The sequence below is a fragment of the Bicyclus anynana genome, chromosome 21, assembly GCF_947172395.1.
Source record: "Bicyclus anynana chromosome 21, ilBicAnyn1.1, whole genome shotgun sequence".
Taxonomy (NCBI): domain Eukaryota; kingdom Metazoa; phylum Arthropoda; class Insecta; order Lepidoptera; family Nymphalidae; genus Bicyclus; species Bicyclus anynana.
Window position 1 is genome coordinate 3,143,644 of NC_069103.1, and position 22,465 is coordinate 3,166,108.

The window sequence follows — 22,465 nt, forward strand, 5'->3', positions numbered from 1 at the left end:
AGTATTACGTTACAAACTATACAGCTGTCAAGGGCTCTTCTATTATCTGTGACTGACAATTATTACTAATTTAATTAACGTAATTTAAATAACTATACAAATACAATTAATTATTTACTCATATTATTGGCTATTGTCCAGACGTTAATTTAATGAGTTGACATTAACTTTGTGCTAGTGTAGGAATAATGAATTTGTTATACAGTGTTTTGGTTAGTATTTTATTAGTGGATTTTAATAATGCTGTACCGTCTAAAATTAGTAAGGTAAGATTTTAAACAAAAAGATTTATTTGATTTAAATACCTTTGATTTGAACAATTTGCGAGGACTGGATACTAGCAAATTGTTCAATATTAACTTGACCAAAAAAAATTGGTAAATATGTAAAGGGTGCATCTCGAACAGGAGGGGAGGCTTCGCAGATGCACTTCGCTAGGAGACATACTTAGGCATTATAAAATATGGTGATTAATTGTGTCCCTTATGTATTTTATATAACAAATTAACATAATTGTGGACTCGCCGTCCTCACAAAAACGTCAAGTTTATGAGGATGGCTTTTTATGTACCTAATTATATAACACTTTTTGTATTTTGTACAATAAAATAAATAAAAAAAAACCTAGTAGGTTATATTATTTTTCTACGTAGTTTATATTTATGAACATATATATACCTATATATGGAATAAGTAGTTAGAAGATATATAATATACTAGCAGCGCACTGTGGTGTTACCCGCGAAAAATAAATATGTATTTTTTCCGGGATAAAAAGTAGCCTAAGTGTTAATCCAGGCTATAATCTATCTCAATTCCAAACTGCTAATTCGGTTCAGTAGTCACGACGTGAAAGAGTAACAAAAATTCACACTCTCATAACCATCATTTTTCGCAAATCTCGCAAATACCATGGATTTTTCGGGATAAAAGTAACCTATGTATCGTATCTAGGGTATAATTTTCTGTGTTTTAAATTTCAACTAAATCGATCCAGTAGTTGCGGCGTTATAGAGTAACAAACATACAAACTTTCTCGTATAAAATATTAATAGGATTACGTTACTAAAGTATGTATAATCATAGATATAATACTTTTGTACGTTGTTGTAACCAAATATATGTAAATAGGTAGATAGGTCCCTACCTACCTACCTTAAAACAGTTGACGATAAAAAATATATTGAGTCTTTAATTAGCTTAAAAAACATCTTTTAAACGGCTCAATCGATTTTCATCAAACATGTCTAAGAACACTCGCGCATAAGTCACCTTTACAAAAACTAAATTGAAATCACTTCATCCGTTCGGGAGTTATGGTACCACAGACAGACAGAAAGATACGTCAAACTTATAACACCCCACTTTTTGCGTCGGGGGTTAAAAATGGTAGAAAACAAAAATTAAAAAACAAATTAAAAAATATGTAGACAGTATTTTTTTTATATAATTTACTTAGTAATCTTTGTCATTAATTTTGGAACAAATTATAAAATTATCGTCACAACATATATTTTGAATTAGGTAGATACTTAAAAATTAGATCTACCTATCTACATAATAGGTACCTGGGTAAATAATTAATCGACCAATCGAACGGCAGTGGACGCCAGTTTTTTTTTATTACAAATATGACCCCGTTTGTCATCTCGCAAAATTATAAAACAACTTTATGTATATAACTTACCTAACTACTAGTAGACGCCCGCGACTTCGTCCGCGTGAAATTTAGTTTCTTATAAATACCGCGGGAACAGTGTATTTTTCGAGGTAAGTATAAATAAAGGGAAATACTGGGGAGTATTTCCCTTTACTTTTATCTCGGAAAAATCTCTGGGGTTATATTCTTTACCGAAAATTAATTAAAATGTTCAAAAAACATGTTTGTGTTCTAAAATTAATATTTTCGTAGTAAATAATATTTACTACCCAGCACCCTGTATATTGCTCAATAACCTACTCGTACCCAATATTCCAATGAAAGAACCATTAAAATCCAGATCTAGCCGATTCAAAATTACGCTGGACGGACAGACAAAAATTAAAAAAAAAAATAATATCGTGACAAGCACTCAGAAGAATACTTTTGAAATCAAAGACATACACTTCAATTTTACTTATTTATTTATATAATTAACTACAGCAAACCACTAATTCAAACTCACTTCCTAATCAATCGAGATATTATTTACATAATAGATAGCACGTATCATACGTTTGTTTATTACCTATCTACTTATCTACCTAAAATTCGACAAAAAGATCGACTCATCTCAGTGTGTATCGACTAGCGCCTCGATAAAAACATTGTTCGCAGTTCGCAGTAAATATTTTAATTTGCATGTAACGCTACCAAAATAAAATATATATGTACACACCTATGTAGATCTGTATTCTGTAATTGCGCGTTAAAACACCATTGTTTATTGTAGTGACAGTGTCAGCCATATCAAAGGAATGGTAAGATATATAAATGTTAATTAAGTAAAAATTAACCATTAGTTTAATGTAAAGCATAATCTACAATCATCTTAATTCTTCATTCATAAGATTATAGTTCTTTTTACTCTGATTATAAGTAGAATAACTATGACATTAACTTTGTTTTTGTTACTGATAACCTTATCAATAGATGTTGTAACAATTCGGTCATTAAGCTAATTTACATTTTTTTAAATCGTAATGAGTCACTCACACATAAGTAGACATGCAAAAGCAAATAATAACACTAATTAATAAAGTTTCTATATTTTGTAGTGATTATTGACGTAAATGTAAAGTAAGTGACTAATGAGTGAGCTGTTGTTGCTGTTCTGTGGTGCACTCTTTATTGTCTATGTACTAGAAATAGAATACTAAACTGAGAATATTAGCTGTCTCTTACTCTCTAAGTTTTCCGAGGTAGAATAAAAAGAGATCGAGATTCGAGAACATAATGTAAGTTGTTATTCTACTAATTAAGACCGCAGACTAATAATAACGATGTGCATTTACGAAGACAGATAGAATTATTCTTGTTTTATTAATTTATTTTTTAATTTTTTAATTAATATTCCTTTGAACCCATAAATTATTTAAATATTATCATAATAATAGCTAATGATAATTATTATCTATCTACCTCTATATACATAATTATGTATTTACAAAACAAAATATCAACTTCCACAAATCCAGCCATATCAAGGAATAAGGAATTGATAAGTAATAATTGTGAAGATTATATAATCTGTTGACATCTGAACTTTTAGGATTCATGTACCTATACATGGTATACATATGTTCTGTAATATTATAAGTAATAGCGGACACCCGCGATTTCGGGTGGAAATCTTTCTACCCCTATTTCACCTCTTTATATTTTTGCATGTTTTATATTTTATATATGTAAATAGTCCAATAATCATTTGACAAATCTATAACTCAAATCATTAACGATTTATTTTAAAAAAACTTCAACCCTTAGGGGTAGAATTTTGAAAAAACTAGGATTATGTTATTTTTAGTAGGTACACATAGGTACCAATTTTTACAAAAGAAACTTGAAAACTGACTTTCCATACAAATTTTCAACACCTGTTTCACCCCTTCTGATTTAAGTCAGAATTTGACCTGTTACAGTTTTATTATTAGTATAGATTACTAGATGGCGCTGTATTTAAACTAACTCACGCGTACGTTTTACTTCCTGGGGACCATAAGAACTCCGCATCAACGTTTGACATGTGTGAGATTTGCAAGTGCAAAAACTGCAAACCCACACTGGTGAAAAGTGTTATTTTTGTAGACGCATATCGCGAAGCGGTATGTGTTAAGTTTATAATGAAAGATGATGTTTGCCCAACTTTACCTCATAAGGTTTACGATCATAATAATCTCGAATCTCGATTCTCGATGTAATAAGAACTAAGAAGTCCGGCACTCCGGCAATCTATAACTAGTGCGCATTTACTGGGCACCTGGCGACCAAGCATAACCAAAGAAACACAGTAGTATAGTACAAACATCATTCGCGCCAGGTGTCAAGTTAATTCTCACGAGCTGACGCCTGTTACCGAATTTTGCTTTACTTCTCTTTAAGAGACTCGTTACACGTGTTCGGTAAGTTTGAATTATGATGGGTAGATGTGTGTAATGTGCTTACAGAGTTTCCCAAATTTTAGGCGTCGTACACAAAACAACGAACTTCAGGTTAGCACCTTCTTTTAGATAGTATAGACGTTTATTAGCCTCTAAATATAATTTACAAATAATAAAAAAATCATCGTCACATTTTCAAGACTCATTTTCTTTATTTCTGTAAGCAAATATGCCGCCCCCTAAAATCTGCCACCCTAGGCTCCAGCCTACTGGTAAATCTGACCTGTGACTGTATTATTTGGTTGTGAAGCATGTACCTAGTGGAAGACCTACGTAAAAAGCTGGAAACCTTTGAGATGTGAACTTATCGTAGCTCCGCATAATCTGGAAGGCGAAAGTGTCTAACGCTAAGGTTCTTGCCAGAATGCAGAAGAAGACCGAGCTTGTTAAAACCATCAAGCAGCGGAAGATCGTACTTCGGACATATTTTGCCGCACGATAGATACCGTTTGCTTCAAACTATTATGATGGGCAAGATTGAAACAAGTAGGAAGAAACAAACCTAGCGTAAATAAAATAATTAGGTACTTGCTTATCCTAACAGAAAATAGTACCAAATCCCCGCGTGTGCGTCATCGGCGCCGGAGTCGCGGGGCTGACGTCGGCGCGGTACCTGCAGGAGGAGGGCATCAGCTTCACGGTGCTGGAGGCGACGCGGTACGTGGGCGGCACGTGGCGGTACGACCCGCGGGTCGGCACCGACGAGAACGGCCTGCCTCTGCACACCAGCATGTATAAACATTTGAGGTTAGTTAACAAGAATCCCTGCGTGTGCATCGCAGGGCTGAGATCGGCGCAGTACCTGCAGGAGGAAGGCGTTAGCTTTATGGTGCTGAAAGCGACGCGGTACGTGGGCGGCACCGACGAGAACGGCCTCTGCACACCAGCATGTATAAACATTTGAGGTGAGATAACATTATAGTCCACGTGTGTGTACCATTCTCGTTTGCTTAGTTTATTTAGGATGCCAAAGCCTCGATGCATCCCATCATCGTGACAATTCCGAGATCCCGAGATGGGTCTTCTTCGGCGGCTGACGGAGTATGTGATCTTGTGCGTGCGTAATGATCCTTGTCTTAAATTCAATTACGTGTATGTACATACTTATTTTTCGCGGGTACACCGCGGGGCGCAGCTAGTATATAAATAACCGTATTATCTTAACCCGAGAAAATTTTTACACACCTGATTTATTAGCACCAATTTATGGCCCTGTTAACTATTTATAAGGTTCCAACAGTATCTAGATTGTTTCTAGAAATCTTGATAACAGCCACCGGCCACATGTTATAAATACCTGCGTTTGGAAACTCTGCTATTTGGCCCATTATCAATAACTATATCGATAAGATAACGAAAATTGTTATCAGCTACGTGAGGTGTCCATGCATTACTCATGAGAAAATGCATAATAGCCGAAATAAGATGTCTTCTCGGATCTTTTCAGAGATATCACTATTGTTGAAAATGTATCTAGTATCTACCGTTGGGGTTCAAAGGTTCTGAAATGGCGACCCCGCACCAGAAAACGCAGTGCTGGTCGACCCCCCACTAGGTGTATCGAGGATATCAAGCGAGTTGCAGGGAGTCGCTGGGTGCTAGCGGCTCGACACCGTTATGCTTGGAGGTCCATGCAAGAGGCCTATGTCCAGCTCTTCGTCACATATTTTTAACTAGCGGACGCCCGCAACTTCGTCCGCGTGAAACTCGACGTAAACTTTCAATCCCCATTTCACCACCTTCTAATTTTATTTTCGCGACAAAAAGTATTCTATAACCTTCTTCGTATAATGCTCTCAAATGGCGCCAAGTTTCATCTAAATTTATTCAGTAGTTTCAGCGTCAACAAAAAACAATTAAAATGAAAATCTTGAATAATACTGCAACTGATAGAAGAAACTACCTTTCATTCAGCACACTTTGAACTACTGAGACTCTACAAAATTGTGAGCTAATTGTAAATTAGATATTCTACGAAATAGCAAGTGTTAGTTATTATTTGTTTCGTATCAATGTCCGGAATCCATCTTGAGAGAAGCACCTGTCTTTCCTTGCCGGATGTCAGCTAAAATCACCTCTCCGATGGTGGCGCCCCCTTGCCGCAACCTAATACCTATGTACAAGTGACCGTAGCGAGCCGAGTGAATGTTCGCCATTAAGCGTCGTTTTTTCACGCCGTTCACATGTCAGCCATTGTGATCACGGAAAAAACAATTTATACCTACATATTAGGTGCACATTTTATATTTTCTGTGTGAATAAACCTCTCCGAAAATGGAGAACGTAAGTGATTTTGTCAAAAGTGAAATTAAAACGTGCACGTTCTCCATCGTCGAGTTCCAGCGGCAGCGGCGGTAGTGATCCTACGAGAAGTCGCAGAGCAGAGCATGTAAGGCTTTGCAAACCGTGAGTTACGTACAGTTTAAATTTTATTACAACACGTCACATTTTCAACAAATCCTATGAATAGAAATAGTGAAAATACGTGTACAATTACAGACTAAGCGACGGTAGTAACGATTGATCTTGGCTGCAAATTAGTACGAAATTGTTGCAACTTTATAGGAATCTATTTACTAAAGCGAGTCATAAACCTCATGAATTTATTCAAACATCGTTTTAAATACGAGTATTGATAAACTATATATTGTTGATTTTCCCTTTGTTACGACTTTTCTTCACTTAAAAGAAAAATGTGGGTACCCACATTTTATCATTCACACCCGGAGTTAGTATGAAAGAAAACGTTTAAAGGTACATAATTATGAAAGAATTGCATTCAAATATACTGGAATGTTCTTTCGCAGCTTTGTAAAACTTCTTAAGTTGCCAGACTTTAGACTTATTACTCCGAAAGGTCATCTATACATACAAGTACAAAACAATGGTAGGTGAAATGATTTTATCAATTTATTTTTACGTGAAATGAAAATTTTAAATATGATGTTTTGTATAAAATGCCTCCCAAGTGCAAAGCGATTTCAAAACAAGGGGGGGGGGGGGGCTAAAAAACTTACCCTTGATACACTTAGTTCCAGAAACAGAGCAAAACTGTCTTGTCATCATCAAAACTTACCGATAATTCAAGCTAACGTAACGAAAACATTACATTACATTTTAAGACGGATGTTTGATTAAAAAAAAAAAAAAAAAAAATTAGTTTTGAAATATGTGGACCATCAGACATTTTTAAATGGTGTTCATATCTTCAGACCATATCGTATACCTATTTCAGTTTTAGTTTCTACTCATGCAGCGTTTCAGAAATAAAACGTACACTGTGTATGTATACTCAATACCTATTAACTTTTGCTACACAGGTATACGTAATGTTTATTTTAGAACTGGCGCAACACAGCTTTGTCCGTTTTGGTTTTGGTACCAAGACTGAACCAAACATTCCGACCAATCCTAAACTTGACTTAACTGAACGCAACTGATGGAAAGAGAAAAACCGCTTTCGCCTATGCAACCAATTTTGCACCGCATATATCTAAGGCTCGATTAGCACTGAAGTTTAGACAAACAACAGCTACTTCAGCTGGCCTAATTGACATTCGGTCTATAAGCACCTAAAAACCTTTGCAATAACAACGAATTGGGTTGCACGATTCCAAGAAATCGAGGAACAAGTGTACCTTTTCTAGAATACACCCTTTAGACTGTAAGTCGGTCCTGGTACTGACACAATACCTCGGGATTGTCGGCATAACTTGGATACAAGCAATGTAAAGTCTTTGTAGGAGTCGTATGTGCTTAACGCTATGCAAGACACTTGAGCGACATCTTCTTAAACGTAAGAGGTAAAGCAATGCTAATCTCATATGGACTGGACTGACCCTTCCACAATAAGGACTGTAAACATTAGAATGGATAACCAACTCCGAGAAGTCTGTGCTGACTCCGATACTTTGCCTCAAGTTTCTTGGCAAACTGGGACGCAAGACGCAACGCAAAGTCCCCTTGTCGGAGTCGAAGTGCTTAACGCTACGCAACAGCGCTTCAGCAACAGCTTCTTAGTCGTAGGTGGTCTCTCTGACAAATATCAATCTCTTAAAGAGAGGCTGACCTTTGCGACCTGTGTGTGTTGGGCCACAGTCCTTCGAGCAGCTAAGTCAACAGGTTACGTTTACAACACGCCTGTTGCACTGCCTAGGACGGATAAGCAGGCTACACAGTTGGACAATGCAATACTACAACCGACTGCTGCCGATAAGTCAACATAGGTGGAGCAGGGCGACTATTCCTATACCGTTGTGCCCAGATATAGATTAATAGGTCAAGAATACCTATAGAACACATGGCAAAACACCTATTGGCCATGCCAACACACAGTCATATTGGCTTTCAGATGTGGATTGAAAACTCAATTCAATGACATGAAATTCACGATGTCTTGGACGATTGACTCGCATGGTACGCACACCACAAGAAAATGTACTGCGATATTTTACAGCATTGTCGATTGCAAAGTGCTTAGATGCTTCTTCAGATCTATAACCGATACGTGGATTGCTTATATAAACAGAACAGAGTTATCTAGCAGTCACATCAGGTCCTTACAAAATTAGACAAATAAAATATTTATATAATAGCTCAATATTTCCTAAACGGGTTTAATACAGAGTTGTCCTCTCGAGTCAGCAAACTTGGTCAGAATGATTTTTCTTTTTGACGTGCGACAGCTATATTATTTCAAGTGTGAGACACGCCCAAAACAAGCGTCTTGTGTAGGAACTACTCATGCTGAATAACCTTTCGAGAGCAGATGATCAGGACTAGTAAGCCTTATACACAACAACACGTTATGTGTACTAAAGAAGCACAACTGGTTGTCTCTTCCACCAAACCTCATCGTACACGGCCACCGGAATCATTCCAGTCATTTTGAGCGGAAAGCTATTAAATTTTAATTTTTTAAATATGGCGATCACACACACACCACAAAACAAACAGATGCACATGCCCCAGTGATTCAAGATTATAATTACTGAGCCTCACCGATTTTGAGTGACTAGAAATGTTGATCCATTGACCTGATCAAGGGCAGCAGTTATTAATATCCAGCCGGCGCTACAATCATATGATAAAGCCAGTTTGAGACAGATGTAAAGAAATGGTGTATCCCACAAACCATTGAATTTATATTCTACAATGTTGGACATATAGTTTGCTATCTGTCTTGGATGACAAAAGTATGCCAATACGGAAATCGGTACCTAATATAAAAAATTTACTAATTTGACTAGTAGGTGAGATGGGCTTATATTAATGCTTCTTCACGTTGGTATCGATACCCAAAGCTATTTCAGTATCGGAAGAGAAGTTAAATTGGTATCCTAAACTTACCACCGTATTATATAGTTTCACATGATCCTGACAAAATCAATAATTTCTACACCCAGCTTAGCAAGGGCTTCTTCACCGTTGAACATGGATTGTCATAATTTTATCAATCAAGATACTATACTTATAGCATTAACAACTGAGTCTTAGGGCCATAAATCATTTCTCTATATCTATCTCGCTTGCACTTATGGGTCTTATGGAGCCGTCTAGTGAAGGGTGTAACAATGAAAGACATATTATCGATAAGTAAAGTTTATTATCGTATCTTGTTCACAAAATTAAAAAAATTAACAATATTTGATTTAATATAATACATATTTCATATTATATAATTATTAACTAAATAAAATTAATCTTCATCTGAGTCTTCATCATCAGAATCTTCGTCTTCTGCCAAATTTATTATATATTAGTATCCATAGTGCGCAACGAGTAACACATGAATGTATTTATTTAATTGCAGTAAACACATTTATAGCAAAAAAAATACGCAATGCAATTACATTAGAAACCGACCAATCAGAATCGTCCAAATCATTATTGACTCATCATTAGCACGTGCGCAGGTAGCCGTTTATCGATAATTAGGGTGCGCAGGTAGGCGCGCTGCACATTCCTATCTTTTTTGACTTTTATGACCGGACGACTCAGATGATAATGCGCATACTATAGTACAATGAACAGCAGTGACGTGCACCTCATACATGCAAAGGATTCGCTTCTACCGGACTCATTTACCGTCATCATAATCAGCCGGGCCTGCCTACTTATGGGATATGGAGCTTGAATCCACCATGCTGCTACAGTGAGGTCTATTATTTAAATAAAAGTAATTAAAATTCATTTATCGCCAGAATGATGAATCTAATGATATTAAATTACATTTTGATGTGGCACAATCTGTCTGATGGGTTGTGGTAAGTAGATTATTTATAGGTACATATCCTAGTTCCTGGGCGTGTCACTGTTGGCTAACATATTTGGACTCTAAAGTGCAGAGTATCATTAAGAAGCAATTCATATAGAGTTTTGAAATATAATCGGTAAAAAATCCAAGTATGGTTTATGGGTTTAAGCAAACTGCTTTGTATTGCTGTAACTGAATGGCAAAACATAACTAAATTAATAATACTAGGAGCTATGTTACGCATGCATCTTGAACAATAATAGGTTAAATAAAATTGTTTTACAAGATCTGTAAAGCAAATCTTTCATCAGATTCTATCCATTTCTAGAAATTCGGACGGATTTGGAAGTCAGATTTAATTACTAACATCTAGAATTCTAGAAAATCACTGATTATGAATTCCAAAATAGATATACATAACTGGATTACCTAGGCCACTATCAAATTCCTTAACATACATATTAAGAGTATATTTGTTCTTCAAAATTGAGAATTTTCATTTATTCAAAAATACTTTTCAGTATAATTCACATTAAAGCGTCAACCTTGCGAGCACCAGGTGATAACAAACACTTCACTCAAGATGGATTCCGGACATTGATACGAAACAAATAATAGAGAGATTTAACTACCAATAAAACTTACCTATTATTTTTTCATCAATGTCCGGAATCCAGGTAAGGCCTACCTGGTGCATCATGAGTATAATAATGGCGAACATTCACTCGGCTCGCTACGGTCACTTGTACATAGGTATTAGGTTGCGGCAAGGGGGCGCCACCATCGGAGAGGTGATTTTAGCTGACATCCGGCAAGGAAAGACAGGTGCTTCTCTCAAGATGGATTCCGGACATTGATGAAAAAATAATAGGTAAGTTTTATTGGTAGTTAAAACTCTCTATTTTTAATCACTTTCAATGTGTCGCTTCGCACATGGGTATTTCATTAGGTTATGTTGTGTCATTAAGTGTCTATTTCTGTAAACTTTCAGGACAAATCTTCCAAAGCCTACAATGGAATTGAGGGGATTCCCGGTGCCAGAAGACATGCCCTCATTTCCCAGTTGGAAAGTATACTACAAATACATCCAGGATTATGCGAAACATTTCGATTTGGCAAGGCATATCAAGGTAATGGCTTGTATATTCATCGTATATCATTATACCTATTTTATCGGTCCAGAACAAATACCTACCAGTATGTAACTCTCGATCATTATAAAGGCATACTTGTGCCACTTGTCGTTGCAGCTTTTCCTGCTGCGGCTCCCAGTCTTGACTCTGCCTCCCTGATATGACATGGAGCTAATGTGTCAACGCAAGTATATAACGTCTCACATTAGGGCCCGCCCCATTTCCCAGGAAACCAGTGTCAATCCATCAGTTCTCATCAGGCTCGTACAGAGCTTGAAAATTTATGGTGGCAAGAACCCTTTTGTCCTCTTTATCTCACATGGACAGTGGTGTTCCCGATATGAGACTTAGAACCACACTAAAACTTTCATTATCTAATGATGTGCAAAGATTTTTCATGTCGAAAAATGAAGCTAATACCAAGATTCTTATTCTGATAAAGTTAGAAACCTAACTCGGTGATGTAAAGGTGTTCCTTATAGGCGTCTGCGTTTTTATTTTAATGTAAATATACATTGTTCATGTAAACGTTTCATATAAAATTACTTATTGTTCAACAGTTCCTACATAACGTAATATTAGTATCACGAGAAGACAACGTGTGGAAAGTGAAATATCAAAACGTGCTAAGTGGCGAGGAGTTCGAGGAACAGTTTGACTTTGTGATCGTTGGCACGGGACATTACAGCAAACCGAAATACCCGAACATGCCCAATGAAGAGCACTTCACAGGTTGGTCAGAGTGGGAGAGATGCTATCTTTTATTAATGACGACATTCATAAATTGTTTCACAACTGAACCATAACCAGTGAAACACAACAAAATACTGATTGTACCTATAATTTAGATTTATTTCAAAATAAAAGAGGGATACGGTTCCTAAGTGAGAAGAGAAAAAGGAAACCTTCTCACAATTTGCGCCGTCTTAAGGATTCTATCTCCGATCCTTGATCCAGCCGCCAAGCGAAAATTTCTTTGAGTATTAACAATAATTATTAAATAGAAAATGGGGCTAAACCACACATGATTGTTGTCGAAGTATGCCTGTCTAGTTTCACACCAATACGAGGTATTTAGTCATGAGCTAGTTCATGCAACGCGGCATGAGCCAAACTCGAAGTGATAGTCGAAGGTTTTCGCTAAAAGACTTTAAAAGACACCCTAATATATTAATATTAACCTTATTCTTATCAGGTACAGTAATACACAGTCACGACTATAAGGAGCCTGAAATTTACAAAGACCGTCGGGTCCTCATAGTCGGCGCCGGTCCCTCAGGCATGGACATCACCATAGACGTGGCCAACTACGCTAAGACCTTGGTCCACAGTCATCACTCCAAAATCAAATTCAATACAGTATTTCCTAAGAATTACATAAGAAAGCCAGATGTAAAGGAGTTCAACGCTACCGGTGTCATATTCCAAGATGGCAGCTACGAAGATATTGACGATGTTATATATTGTACTGGTGAGTTTATGAATAGTTTGAGGCTATTTTGAGGTTAGCAAGTATTCAAAGAAAAGCAGTTGTCTATTATTTCTGAAGCTTATGCAATGTTAATAAAAAATGGTATACTTGGTATATTGATTATATTGATGGATTGATTGAATTTAAGCTTCACATAACTGGCAGACACCACGCAGTTTCACCCGTGTAGTTCCCGTTTCTGTAGGTATACGGGGATGAAGACGTCATCTAACCTGTGACACTCACAAATCACGTGGCTTTCTAATGATAAGAGAATTTTCAAAAACAGTGTAGTAGATCTAGAGATTACCCCCTACAAACTCACAAAGTTTACCATAGCTCCTGTGTTAGATGATAAGGGAAATATATTTTCCAGGTTTCCAGTACTACTATCCTTTCCTGGACAAGAGTTGCGGCCTGGACCTGAGTCCGAAGAGCGTCACACCGCTGTACAAGTACATGGTGAACATCCGGCAGCCCACCATGGTGGTCATGGGGCTCACCGTGCGCGCCTGTCTGGTCGTCGCTTTAGATGCACAGGTAATTTTGGGAAACTGATTTACAATATCTGCGAGAATATTTTTTCCACAAAATCTTTCTTTTTAGCTCGGATCATAATGAAAAATGTTATCTTTTGTGAAAAGTCTTTTAACTGGATTTTAGGACTGAATGGTCTGTACTATTATTCTATTCTTAATAAATATAACACAGAGGGGATGAGAAGAGAGTCAAACATGACTTTCAAAAACAGATTGATGATACTAGTTTACCAAATCCGCAAGAGAGATCTTCAAAAATTGATGCTCCGATAGCTCCACGGTTAAGGGATTTCAATCGGGAAATCCAAGAGATTCGATTCCATCCCCGCTGGTATACCTATTGTCCCAATACTAGGACAGGCTTTATGCTTAGTAAGTAGTTAAGACTTGGTCACTAGTTAAGGAATTAGGAGATCTGCTAAAGAATGAAAGTCACCAATATAGATCAAAGAATCGCTGCTGAATCTGAAGTGGTATTTGGCGAAACGGAGAGTCGATGAACTTTATTGTCTCAAGGTGCTAGAATGGCGACCCCGCACCGGCACGTACTAAGTAGATCGATCAAACGGGCAACAGGGAGCGTGGTGTTAAGAAGTCCTCACAGTCCATAGGCTTATAATAACGATACTGATAATATTGTTTTACAAAATAATTAACATGATTTCCTCAATAATCTACGATCGAAATACGAAATCCACAGTCCCGCTACGCCACGGCGCTGGTGAAGGGAAACTTCACGCTGCCCTCCCACGACGAAATGATGGAGGAGTGGAACAGACGCGCTGACGTCATCCGCGCAAAGGGGCGGCCATTGTCTGACATACACTTCCTAGCTGAAAAAGAAGTAAGTAAGCATGTTCTAATAGATATATCTACTAGTTACTAGTTAGTATCATATCAGCTGATGGACGTCCACTCCAGGACAAAGTGTTACAAGTTCCTCGATTACAGGTGGTAATAACATTCATTATTTATATTATTTTAGAGAAGGGTATCAGTTGGTATAAATAAGAGGGTATTTGGTGACTTGAGCTTAGTTGTTTGTAAGGCAGCGTAGACACCGTCACGCTGCCAGTCGCGTGTCTGCCAGTGATTTTGTGCAATAACGTTTTGTGTTATAATTATTGTTTATCATAAATTTGTTTAGTGTGGATATGGAGAACATATCGGCCAGGGAAGGTGAGCGTTGATCCCGTAAATCTACTTCCAAGGCCACAAGTCCTGGGACCTGCTCGAGGTGTTTCCTCTACCACAAAATAATGGTACATGGTGGTACAATCACCCTCGCTGCTACCCGTCACGACACAATAAACCTTTTGTAGGGACTTCCAAACATTATGAACCTGAGCCGCTTGCATCCAGCGAATCCCTAGTACTCGATGTCGTCAGCTTGATGATGATGCGCTTTCTAGTGCGGGGTCGCCATTCCAGCACCTTGGGACCCCAACGTCCATCAGCTCTTCGAAGTAAGTGGCCCGGGCAGTGCCACTTTAGCTTCGCGACTTAATGAGACTACGTGTTCTTACAGGACGAATATTACGCCTCTTTGACAGAAGAGTCCGGCATAGAGAGGGTCCCGCCGGTCATGTTCAAAATCCGCTCCGTGGACACTCAGGCCAAGCTGGACGACCTCTACACGTATAGAGACTACGTGTACACCATCATTGATAAGGACACCTTTGTGAGGACGTTAGAAGATAAGGACGTTAATAGAATAAGGTAGATTTTGAAATAGGAAAACAAATAGGGAAATAAGAAAGAAAACCTCATATTGAAATAATTTATCGATATTAAATTAAATTGGTAAAAGTAATTTATTGGTATTAAATTAAATTGATAAAAGTTTATTTTAATTTATTAACAACGCAAAAATGCGAATATGAATTTAAATCAATAAACTTTTAGGGAAATAGAAATATTTAAATTTATTGATTTGATATTTCATTTTTCAAAGAATATTAGTTGATATTTATCGTATGTTGAAAAAAGTTTTTGCAGTTTTTAGTAAATGCCGACCTAAATATATTTTCATAGTAATAATATATTTTGTAACGATAGGCACACCTAAAACTGTCCTTAAAGTAACTACCTAGAACGTAAAATTAATATGTAAGCTTTGTATTAAAATAAAACTGTATTATATGGAGTATTTTTTTTTTAATTTCCTTATTTCCTTAACTAAGATAAAGATTTCTTATTGTATTTTTTACAATTTTTTTACATTTCATACATATAATATCAAATTATAGAGATTCCCCAACTTAATATATTAAACGTTATTAGTAAGTATAAATATAATATAGCTGTGAAACGAATATACGAAAAAAATGGTAACAATAAATCTTTCTGTAACTCTTTAGTCAAATAAATTGAATTTGCGTTTGTCCAGACGGCATCAAATCATAATACCTACTGTTACAAGTTCTTCGATTACAGGTGGTATTAACATTCATTATTTATAATATTGTAGAGGGGAGGTATCGGTGTTGGTATAAATAAGAGGGTATTTGATGACTTGAGCTCAGTTGTTTGTTCGGCAGCGTAGACACTGTCACGCTGCCAGTCTGCCAGTCGCGTTAGTGGTTCTATGCATTAATGTTTTGTGTTGTAATTTGAATTGATCGATTTCTCTTCACGTCGTGGTACCTCTTACAGGTTGTGTTTTGTCTTGAACGCATTTGCCACTTCTTCATAGAAGAACTGTCAAGTTTTACTTACTAAATTACGCACTCTTTTACTAGAATAAAAGAGTACGTAATTCACTAACTTAAACACACCCAACCCAACAGTTCCATATTGTGCGGATTTAAGTCACATTAGTAAATCTACAATTCTATTAAAAAAAATTATAAGCGCACAGATTGTCGACATATATACAAAAAAACATCGTCTATAGTTTGTACATAGGTATACCTACAATATTGATGTATGTTCATACATTGGTGCAATGTGAATACCATTCATTCACCAAATCTTATTCTATTACATATTTATTACTAACACGATGTTAACTTTCCTCTACAGGGCACTCTTCTGCTCTCTTCCCTCCTCCGTTATACCATCGTTTATAAGATCGATTGTCAATGATCTCATAGTCAAAGTCTCTGTAGTTGAACAAATCCTCTAGCCTGTTCTTTGCATTAAAGTCTCTGATGTGAGTTAGCACTGGTGGGTTTCTTGTGATACCGGCCTCTTTTGATAGCTTCGCAAAGTATTGGTCCTGGAAGAAATTAAGACTTGAAATCTATGACATAAAGTATTTGAAAATTAAAAGAGAGTTATGTAAGGGTCATTGTTGGGTCCTTATTCCTTTTTCTTCTATACAAGTGACCTAAGGGTCGATCTTAAAATAATAGCCCTTTTAATTTACAATTTAGGAATATTTAATACAGGAAAATTCTAGAAATTTAAAATTGTTAAAATAAAATCTAAAGCTAAAACTATAAATAGGTAAATATTCAATTATAAATATTATAATTAAGCACAGGAAAAGGGTATTCTTGGAAGAAAGACTTCATTTCAAATATCAAAGCTCAACATTCTAGAACATAATACATTTTCTAACTTAACCTATAATTTCTGAGCACTTACCATCTCTGGCCCTACAGTGTTAATTTCTTTTGCTACTTTGTGTCTGTAGGCGTGATCGAACCAAGCGTCCAGCATCTCTTGCTCTGAAGGTAATTTAAATTTACCCGCTATCAATGAAGCTATGTATGCTGCCTGAAAGAATGGATATAAAAATAGTTAGTAAAATAAATAATGTTGTGAAACGATTTATTTTATTACTTTTTTTTTACTATTTCTGAAGAAAAATTCAGATAGATATTACACATTACAAAATGCACAAACGCTCTTAAAATAATGAATTTTAAAGCCAATTGAACCCAAATGAAAGCAAAGTAAGAGAATATTTTAAGAGTCTTATAGTGTTCGATTACTTTTCACTCTACAAAATTGTGGAGTGAAACGTAATCGAGAACTTGAGAGTTTTTGTTGGGTCCGATTAAACTTGTTTTCGAGGCTCGTCCTCGATCGACAAGGAACTTCCGCAACAAACGCCTGCTTCTATTCCATAATTGTTTTAAGCATATAGCGTAATAAGTAAATGAGAAATGTGAAGTTTACCTGTGCATCCATAACTTTAGTGATAACCTTGTTGACAACACCGATGAAGGTCATGGTGGGGCGCCTCATGTTGACGATGTGTTGGTACAGCGGCATCACGTACTTCCCCGATCTGGTCAAGCCGCTTGTTTCATCGAGGAACGGGTGGTAGTATTCATAGCCTGTAAAGGACGCAAGTATTTGAATAGCATGCTACATTTAGTTGATGAAAAAATATTAATTCTTATTTTGCGCTATAGATTGTTGCTTATTATTATCTAGAAGCAACGCTAATGCAATAAGCGTTCAGATAAATACTGGATACTGCATAAAACATGTGGATAAGTGATCAATTATCGAAGAATAGGACGAAGGGAATAAAGAAACCTATCAGGCCAAAGTAGTATAATTGTTAGAAGTAATAGAACACTCCTGAAAGGTCAGGCAGAGAAATTTACTTGAAACAATATTCAATAAATTTCCAGGATAGCACGTTCCCAAATTAAATTGAAAGTAAACAGTCAAAGATCGTAGAAAGAAATTACAGAGAAAAAATGGTTAATGACTTGACCGTCCTGATGTACTTAATGCACACAAACAGTGATCCCAGAAAGGTAGGCCAAAAGAACCAGGATATAAAATCTTTCAAAGAACTTACAAGTACCCACGCTTTCATTTTAATTTAAGTATACATCAAAATATCAGTACCCACCTGTACAAAATATAATGTCATCCACCTCTTCAAAACTGCCGTCCACGAATATAACACCATTCTCCACGAAACCATGGATATCAGGCTTCTTTACATAACGCTTGGAGAAGTTAGGCTGATTGTACTTCAAGTGATGGCTGTGTACCAGCTTCTCTGTTATGTTGTGAAGCTGCACCGCCAGATCTAAGCCTGAAGCACCAGCGCCTACCAGAAGAACTCTTCTATCAGAATAGGGTTCTGGAGCTTTGTAGTCGTGGCTGTGGTAAATTGATCCTAAAAACAGAAGAATACAATTTTAGAAAAACAAGCCTTTTTCTATAGAAATAAATCAGCAAGACAAAATTTAGGGGAAACAAAGTCAGTTTCTTCTAATTCTAACCGTTGGGTAAAATATTAGAGAAATAAAGACTACTTTATGCTCAGTTTAAAAAAAAGAGGCGGCACAAATTAATGGAAACAAAGCTAAAGCACCACTGTGAATTACACTGTGAACCTCCAATCAACGTCATTTGTGGGAAAGGAACAAACTTCAAAAATGTCGCTATGGGGATTCCAGTTTACTGAAGAGCCCACAATAAACGCCAGAACTGTTCACAAATTTCCATAGAAATATGGATCTGTATTCAAGCCCACTGTCTCTCTGTCTCTTACTCTATAGCCTACTGTCTCGTTTATATATCACCCACGACTCCATTCACAAGAAATTCTGTTTTTACAAATGAAAAAAACAATTTTTTAGGATAAAAGATGTCTATGTTCCATCAAGGTCCAATTTATCTCTATACTAAATTTGATCTAAATCAATTCAGCAGTTTGGCCGTGAAAAGGCTTACTTATAAACAGCTGTCTCTCTGTTCATAATATAAGTATGGATTAAGGTAGATAGTAATAAAGATTTAATTATATAAATATAGGGATTCAAGAGGATTTTGACGGCCGCATGGCGCAGTGGGTAGTGACCCTGCTTTCTGCATCAAGCATGGGTGTTTTCCAATGTCTGTGTGTATTTATGCATTATATAAGTATTTATATGTAGTATATAAATGTATATGAATATTATAATATCAACTATCTTAGTACCCATAACACAAGCTACTCTGTATGCTTACTTTGGGGCTAGATAGTGATGTGTATTGTTTAAGTATATTTAAAAATAAAAAAAGAGGAGGAATTCGTCAGAAGACAAGCTGAATCAAAATACCGAACGTTTGCCAATATTTAACATGGGTAAACTTAAAAAAAATAATCTAGATGCAAAAACAACTAAAACAACATTAAAGGCTTTTTTAGTAGGGATTTTGAACACGTCTATTGGATGCTTTAGACCGAAATAGCAAATATTTTCCAGGACAAACTCACATCATCAAATTCACAGTGAACTCATACCAACCTTGATACTTATCAAGTCCGGGATACATCGGCACAACGGGGCGCACATACTGGCCGTTGGCGACGACCACGAAGTCGCAAGCGACGGTGTGGTCACCACGCTCGTCCGTGCGGAAGTACGTCAGGTTCCAGTGGTCGTCCGCCCACGTCACTGACGTCACCAGGCTGCGGACCTGCATACATTTTTGTGTTAAATAATAATCACCATCAAAATATGTTTTAAGGGAGGGATAGTAGAAGAATGCATGCGAACGAAATGCGTATTTTGAGATGAATGTGTGGTGTGACAAGAATGGATAAAATATGAATGAATGAGTGCCGAAGACTTAAGGAGTAAAGGGTTAGCTTGGTATGGTCATGTAATGTAGAGGGACGAATGTCATATTACCTACCAGAATAACGTTGACATTGCAAGAAGGACAAAAGAGGAGAGTAAGGCTATGGTTGGAGTATGTGAATTGATCATTTTGATATTAAACTTAAATGTATCAAAACCCCACTTAAGCACTTAAGCGGGATTTGATAAAGGAGTTAATGATACAAACGTATAAAGCAATGACCAAGGCCTAACCCCTCTCATTCTGAGAGGAAACTCGTGCTCAACAGTGAGACAAATATGGGTTAATAACGATAGTGCTACAATTAGTTTAAGGCTGCACCCTCCATAAAATTGGCAACTTTCCCTGGCTAATGCCCATAACAAGACAAATAAAGAAGTTAGATAAATCACCCTCTATCCCTGACCGCCAGTTTCCCTCTAACTCTTTCTGTGACTTTATTTTCAGATACGATAAAAAGGTGAGAGATCCATCGTTCAGTTTTAGCCATTAAGGCTTTAGCAAATTGCATCATAAATAAATGTCAGGTAGGTAATTGTAATACTTTATTACTGAACATAAAACCCTAATCAATAACCCTCTTAACTTGCCTTAATATAGAAATCGTAAACTCCCAAAATTGATCCGCATAAAATATACATAATATGTTTACTTTAAAAGCTTACGTAAACGACAGACTTATTTTTTAGAATTATACCTAATTATGTATCTTGTAGTTCGGGGAGACGCATTGGGCAGCTATAATATCTCCGGGTAAATAATTTCTATGAATAAATAAATCATCATATCAACCGATGGACGTCCACTGCAAGACAATACGCCTTTTGTAGGGACTTCCAAACATTACGATCCTGAGCCGCCTGCATCCAGCGAATACCTGCGACTTGCTTGATGTCGTCAGTCCACCAGATGGGGGGTCGACCAACACTGCGCTTTCTGGCGCGAGGCCATTAATAAATAAATAATAGGTTTTATTAGCGAATGTCAGGATTTACCAAGATGTGTCGGTAAAAGACATTTGTAAAAGAAAAAAAAATGTTGGTAAAAGACAGAAATTGGTTGATAAGCCGGGTTTACTAGAAAATCTTGCGAGTTTTCAAAGTTTTACTGTAACATTATGGAAAAAGAGCACTTACTAATCTACACTAATATTATGAAGGGGTAAAGTGTGTGGTTGTTGTTTGTATGTATGTTGATTTTTTAAAATTCTTTTACCACTAGATAGGCAGGCTATTTGTGAGTATCACATTTTATCCCCATATTCTCATAGTAACTGGAACTACTGGTGAAATATTTCAGGGAGTTGGCTAGTTAATGACTAAAATTGTCAGAATACGTTTAAAAGGATTTTTGTGTCTAAATGACCTCTTTGTGATATTTTGACTGACTAATGCTGACTAACATTATTCTCAGAACAACTAACGAAAACAGTCGTAGGATCTCATTATAATACTTGCCACCTATAAAAAATTGTCCTTTGATTTTACATCTATTTATATCATTGTTCAGTTTCTTATTACTGTCGCTTTCAACGGCCTGACAACAATGGTCTAATCTACATCTTCGTCATACATGTTCAGATCACGTCTCAGTATGCTCGTTTAGCGCTTCCGTTTGTTGATATAGCTATAAAAATAGCTTTGCTAATTTTGCTGCAATTTGGACTGTGGTGAATTGATTGAATCGTGAATCTGGAAGTAGGTAGGAAGAGGTAGGTAGGTCTGGTTTTAACGGTCCAGATCTTCAATCGTCCAAGTAAAAAGTGTATTTTGGAAGTGATAACTTCTTATCACTAAAAGGTAAACCGCCTCTGTCTGCAGCGCAGTGCGAGTCTCAAAAGGAATATCTTTCCCACTTTTACCATATCTCTAGACGCTTCGCTTTTATTAGTCACAGCGTGATGCTATTGCCATCGTCTTCCTCGATAAAAGGACAAAAATACAAACACATAAGAATTATTTTTAATTAAAACTAGTAGTTCCTGAGATTAGCGTGTTCAACCAAACAGACTCTTCAGCTTTACAACATTAGTATAGATAAGCATTTGAGGACGTACCTACTTACTTGTATATTGGGCAACAGGTCGAATTTATTGACGAACGACTTGAGGTACTTGAAGAAGCACGGCCCGCTGGGGTAGGAGGGGGTGCTCTCGGGGAAGGGGTACCCGTCGAACTCCATCGTCTGTCTCGGAGTATTCACCCTGAGGGCAATAAACAAATAAAGATTCATCATCATCATCAGCCGATGGACGTCCACTGCAGGACATACATTGTAGGGACTTCCAAACATCACGATCCTGAGCCACATCCAGTGAATCTCTGCGACTCGCTTGATGTCGTCAGTCCACCTGGTGGGGGGGTCGCCATTGCAGCACCTT

The 22,465-nt window shown here is 36.8% G+C and overlaps 2 protein-coding genes across 4 annotated transcripts in view; one reads left to right on the top strand and one right to left on the bottom strand.

Moving 5' to 3' along the window:
* LOC112047196 (senecionine N-oxygenase) lies at window positions 1-15,686 on the top strand. 3 transcript variants are annotated; one of them, XM_024084214.2, is made up of 8 exons: window positions 1-266; window positions 4,685-4,887; window positions 11,388-11,526; window positions 12,090-12,261; window positions 12,725-13,000; window positions 13,377-13,540; window positions 14,240-14,383; window positions 15,068-15,686. In XM_024084214.2, the coding sequence occupies exons 1-8, from the start codon at window positions 189-191 to the stop codon at window positions 15,260-15,262; spliced, it is 1,371 nt and encodes a 456-aa protein (XP_023939982.2). In that variant the 5' UTR covers window positions 1-188; the 3' UTR covers window positions 15,263-15,686. The 3 variants fall into 3 exon arrangements, with proteins under 3 accessions (XP_023939982.2, XP_023939983.2, XP_023939984.2); XM_024084215.2 differs by lacking the exon at window positions 1-266 and adding an exon at window positions 2,194-2,460; XM_024084216.2 differs by lacking the exons at window positions 1-266; window positions 4,685-4,887 and adding an exon at window positions 4,922-5,045.
* The window catches only part of LOC112047195 (senecionine N-oxygenase), a 22,473-nt gene continuing 15,684 nt past the window's right edge, over window positions 15,677-22,465 (bottom strand). Inside the window, exons 3-8 of the mRNA XM_024084213.2 lie at window positions 22,150-22,288; window positions 19,749-19,920; window positions 18,359-18,631; window positions 17,668-17,828; window positions 17,131-17,262; window positions 15,677-16,759 (exon numbers count right to left, since the gene is read on the bottom strand). Coding sequence (XP_023939981.2) covers window positions 16,547-16,759; window positions 17,131-17,262; window positions 17,668-17,828; window positions 18,359-18,631; window positions 19,749-19,920; window positions 22,150-22,288 — 1,090 coding nt within the window. The 3' untranslated portion in view covers window positions 15,677-16,546. The remainder of the gene's footprint in view (window positions 16,760-17,130; window positions 17,263-17,667; window positions 17,829-18,358; window positions 18,632-19,748; window positions 19,921-22,149; window positions 22,289-22,465) is intronic.

Excerpts from the sequence above, each read along its gene's own strand:
- LOC112047196 (XM_024084214.2), top strand. The coding sequence starts at position 189 with ATGAATTTGTTATACAGTGTTTTGGTTAGTATTTTATTAGTGGATTTT. Across the intron at positions 4,888-11,387 it reads AGCATGTATAAACATTTGAG|GACAAATCTTCCAAAGCCTA; the intron begins GTTAGTTAACAA and ends GTAAACTTTCAG. Across the intron at positions 13,541-14,239 it reads TCGTCGCTTTAGATGCACAG|TCCCGCTACGCCACGGCGCT; the intron begins GTAATTTTGGGA and ends CGAAATCCACAG.